At 34.9% G+C, this 5,318-nt stretch overlaps 2 protein-coding genes across 2 annotated transcripts in view; both read left to right on the top strand.

The window, feature by feature from the left end:
* Positions 1 to 4,716, top strand: part of LOC106882337 (uncharacterized) — a 7,869-nt gene extending 3,153 nt beyond the window's left edge. The window contains exons 4-6 of the mRNA XM_052967150.1: positions 1,009 to 1,107; positions 2,496 to 2,594; positions 4,547 to 4,716. Coding sequence (XP_052823110.1) covers positions 1,009 to 1,107; positions 2,496 to 2,594; positions 4,547 to 4,701 — 353 coding nt within the window. The 3' untranslated portion in view covers positions 4,702 to 4,716. The remainder of the gene's footprint in view (positions 1 to 1,008; positions 1,108 to 2,495; positions 2,595 to 4,546) is intronic.
* LOC106878823 (uncharacterized) overlaps positions 1 to 5,318 on the top strand; it is a 137,118-nt gene that overhangs the window by 121,984 nt on the left and 9,816 nt on the right. The gene's annotated exons all lie outside the window — the stretch shown is intronic.

Below are 5,318 nucleotides of genomic sequence, written 5' to 3'. Positions count from 1 at the left end.
GCCAGCTGAGTGAACTGGAACAACGTGAAATAAAGTGTCTTTCTCAAGGATACAACGCGTCACTAGGAATTGAACTCACGACCTTGAGCTGAATGCCCTAATTACTAATCACGATCGTGAGCTGAATGCCATAACCACTAAGCCACGCGCCTTCACACACACGCACACACACACACACACACACACATATATATAATTATACATGTGTGTGTGTGTGTGTAAAGGCGCGTGGCTTAGTGTCTAGGGCATTCGGCTCACGATAATAAGGTCGTGAGTTCTATTCCCGGTGACGCGTTGTGTCCTTGAGTTTTAGTGAGAACTAGAAGGACAAGGCGCCGCCAGCTTTACAAATTCTCACAACACACCATATTGTTGCAAAAACGCCCCTGCGACTCCATCAAGTGTTGTTCAAGGTAAAGCAAGGTAAAATAGCAAATCAGAAAATAGTGGTAACTGGTGGTAGTATGTGTCAGTTTGAATTAATTTATATACTATGGTTTATAGGAGAGATCGATAAATTCTACTTGTTTCGCGAAGTATAGAAATAAAGTTTCGGGATTCTTTCATTGTGTGAAAGTGAGGAAAGGAGATAAAATGATAGTTTGGTCTGAAGGCAAGTAACAAAATCACAGGGGAGTGTTTCCTTTCAGAAAAGGTCAATATTAAGCATGTATAAGCCAAACTTACATTACTCTCTTCGTGAAAGGAATTGTATATTACCTAAAACAAAAATTTTTAAGGCCATCAAGGTATTTGGTACATGGATCCTCAACCTACGGGAAATTGCTGCTAATCTTCACTGGATCAAATCCATCTACCTTCAAAATAATAGAACACGTTGGGCAATACAGTCATGACAAAAAAGACAGGAAGTTTGCATCGAAAAAGCTTTTAATTAGAGACGTGCTTGTTAAGAGCCAGCATGGAGATAGGCAACAACAGCAACAAACAAGCAAACAAAAAAATGAACCCTATCAATTAACTATCTCTAATTTATTCTTATTTTAGGAGAATTTACAATAAAATCTGACACCAAGATTTCTTGCTACTCCAAACACAATTTTCTTCAAGGCTCCGTCGTAGAGACTACAGTGTTCGCATCAAAAGGTTTGTGATATACTTTTTTCCTGCATAAGTCTTTTACGTAATCAACAGGTTAAACGGCCAGAGTGTTTCTAATAATAATCATTTATCTTCAAACATCTTGAATATTTTGAGGATTTTGTCGCGTAATAGGAGAGTAAACTTTAAGTTTATCCTTTTCCCAAGCTATGGGAAATAAAAGCCAGATTTTTAGGAAAAGCTACTTGAGATAGACTAAAGCTTAATCTACAGTGAGTTGTATTTATCTTATGGTGTATATCATGCAACCAGACTAGGCACTAAACTTTCTAAACGCCGTAGGGCTACAGGATACATTATGCAAGATCAGTTTTTTAGATGTTTGCAACTTATGTAGGGTTATGTTTTCATAGTTTTTGATACCCCGATGTCTTTTTTGTTTTTTTGTTTGTTTGCTTGTTTGTTTGGTTTGTGTGTGTGAGAGAGAGAGTGTGTGTGAGAGAGAGAGTGTGTGTGAGAGGGAGAGTGTGTGTGAGAGAGAGAGTGTGTGTGAGAGAGAGAGTGTGTGTTAGAGAGAGAGAGTGTGTGTGTGTGTTTATTTTCTAGAATCTCTGTCTATCTGTCGTGGTTTCTAATGTAAAGATGTTGTTCTCATGACCTCCTATCTAGAAACAATGTAAACTTGTTTATCAATATCTCAATATCTCTGCAACACAGGCTTTAGTCATAATTGTTAGTGTGCTATGTTTTATGCTCCGCCTTTCCCTTCGTATGTTGACATTCCATTTGACAAAAGCACCAATTTGTTTTTGTTTTTTTATGATTTCTCTGAATTTTGAATCCCCAATCACTTTTAAATATGTCTCATTCAATGTTATTTAATTACTGTCTTTATAATTCAAAGGGGGATGTTTGTTCTATGTGTACTGGTGACATTTTTCTTCAAAATCCTAAATCTTCATTAATACCACTATGTTGCTGAAACATTATTAAAAGTAGTATTTTCATTTACAGATATAAAGGAGTATGCATATAGCTTTCTCTAGTACATGGTGAAATACTTTTCAATTACTTGGTAAATCTATTCCTCACAAGTTCGAATTGTATCTCTATATGACGAAATAGTCCAGATCATATTCACTTAATTGTTTTTGCAAATCATACAGTTTAGCTTTTATGATAGTATTTGAATGATGACAGCATTATAACTCTTATGTTTTAATGCATTTTATCTAGACCTTCTATCACTTTTCTCAACTCTGATATCACATACGAGAAAAATGTTGACTCTGAGATTTGATCTGTAGCTAAGAATGTTCTCTGTCCCCTTTATGGTTGCTGAATGTTCTTTTTCTTTTTTTTTTTTTTCTTCATTTTGGTGCTTATTTTATCTTAGAATCCTTTCATGTCTAAATTCTATTTCGTTTTCCTAGGTGAAAAATCATGTGAGGCAGAAACTGCAGAAAAACTCGTTTGGCCCAAAACACTCTCTAAGAAGAATGCCACGGTTTCATGTCCAGAAGGTTTCGAAGGTAAAAAAAAAAACTTATCATTTTTATAAGCCCAAAATTTCAACTGAAAAATGTAGTTGAACTTTAATGTTCAGATAAGAACATTGGTCTTTTTTATGAGGCCCATAATATTAGCTGAAATGAAATGGTTAAATTTTCATGCCCAAAAAGCTTTAAAGATAAAATGTGCTTTGTTTAAAGCACTGAACTGAAAACGCAACTCAATTTTCATCTTTAAACAATATCAGTTTGAACAAGGCCTAAACACTTAGCGAAAAAATGGCTATTTTCTAAAGCTCAAACTTTAGCTGCTTATAAAACAACTGGGATTTCATGTTCAACAGTATTTTAAGATAAACAAAATCACAAAATCATAATTTGGACAATTAACGAAGTTCATGAACGAGAATATGATTTTGCTTAATACACACACACACGCACACATACATACATACATACATACATACATACATACATACATACATACATATGTATATATATATATGTATGTATGCATGTATATATATATATATATATATATATATATATATATATATATTCGGGAGTTTTAGCGCCAAGCAATGTTTAGGCAGAAGCGAACTTTAGAGCAAACACTTCATCTCATGTTGCTCTGCACTCAATTCGACACCGAACGTATGGAACACTGTGTGCCTGTTCGATTAGCGTCGAATTGATGGAAGGAGTGAGCTAGTGTACAGTACAAACATTTGATCATTATAAACAAACCATCTGTGCAAGTTGTTAAACAAGAAATTGCTGAACCGTCATTCTCGGACGACGAGAGACAACCGTCATATATTATGGTAGTCTCTTGTAGTACGTGAGATTTCTATATATTATTTAAAGGAACAATTCCAAAAACATTTTGCCTTTGGTCCTTTTGATGAAATAAGTACCAGTTGAACACTGCGATCGATATAATCATCTTACCCACTCCCCCGAAATTGCTGGCCTTGTGCCAAAATTCGAAACTATTATTAATCACTTCCATTTTGGTACTCTTTTAAATTTCATTTAAATGAGTACTAAAAACTAAATTAAACTTTTAAGTTCAAGATCTCATTATTCTCTTCATTTTTTAATGCAAAGTTTTAAATAGTTTATGATCCTTGTGTCATTAGGTGTATATGTCTATGTATAGTTAACTCTTGAGCTATTGTATAGAGGGGATCAAGGCTCTTATCTACCAAGTTACATAAATTTGTTTTACTTGTACTATTTTTCTGACATTGTTGATAAATGCGAGCGATGAAACCAGATATGCAAGCACAATACGATTGATAAGATAACCTCTGATGATAGTTCTCAATCAGGAAACAGCTAGATTTGAACACAGCAATATATGTTTAATCTGTTTAACATTCGGGTAAAACAGAAGCAAAGTAACAGCACTTGATGTTGTTGCCGTTGTTACTCATGTTGCCATCGTTACTGACATTCAAGTATTTACTACTTTTTGCTATCACTGAACTTTATATTAATTTATCGTACCTGCACAATTCCCCATGTAGTAGGAAAGGGTGACATAGTCGATTTAACCAACCAGTGGAGGTAGGAAGAAAGGGTGACAAAATTAAACAATATCTCGAGGTTACCTTCAGCTCCAACAAACTTTCGGCAGGTTAGCACCACCTTTTTCACTCACCTCATCAAAACTCCTGAATGCCACTGTGAAATCTATTCTGATGCAAGCTTTCGACCCAGGTTTCCGGTTTGAAGATACCTTTAGGATTTTGATTCGCTGCTTTCTACATCAACAACCCTTGATTCATGATTTCTTTCTCCCATTGATACTATCCTTTCTTCTTTAACTTAACCATAAAAATATTATTTTAAATATTTTTGTTTGGCATTTAACTCAAGCAAAGTTGTACTATTATTGCCAGTAATAACAACAGTAACTAGTAAAGTAACCTTCTAATTCATTGTTTTCTTTTTCAACAAAATATTAGGAAGTGTTACAAGACAATGCAACAAAGATGGCCAATGGGAGAATTTTGATCAAGCAGGTTGTGCAAAGACTGAAATTATCGATGCGAAAGCTGATGTATGTATAAATATATGTGTGTTTATATATGTTTTATTTCATTTTATTTTGATTTTTTAATTTAATTGTGGACATGCTGGAATACTACATTCAAATGTTTAGCTCGAATGAAGACTGAAACACATGACCATATACACACACGCACACTTCACAGACACACAAGGACACATATAGAGACACACATCCATACATAACAGATGCACTTACATAGTCACACAAACCCATACATATAGACACACTCAAACATGCACATACAAGGAGATACAGGAACACACACAAATACTCACACACACATACATACAAACATACACACACATACAAGCACACAAACATGAACACACAAACATGAATATGCAGAATACATACATACATGCATGCATACATACATACATACATACATACATACATACATACATACATACATACATACATACATACATAGTGTATACACAGGCACACTGACGCACACACTTGCACAAAAAACAAGCAACAAGAACGCAGCTCTGATAACGGAGCTCTGATGTTGCGAATGAATAGAACGAGGACAGAGATTTCTCATTGACTCGATATATTAAAATTGTGGGAGATTATGATAATAATAATGATGATGATGATGACGACGACGAAGATCTTGATCATGGTCGTGATGGCGGTGGCGGTGGTGGTGGTGGTGGTGG

Source organism: Octopus bimaculoides, chromosome 4, assembly GCF_001194135.2.
Source record: "Octopus bimaculoides isolate UCB-OBI-ISO-001 chromosome 4, ASM119413v2, whole genome shotgun sequence".
Taxonomy (NCBI): Eukaryota; Metazoa; Mollusca; class Cephalopoda; order Octopoda; family Octopodidae; genus Octopus; species Octopus bimaculoides.
This window is presented reverse-complemented; position numbering and strand designations above follow the sequence as displayed.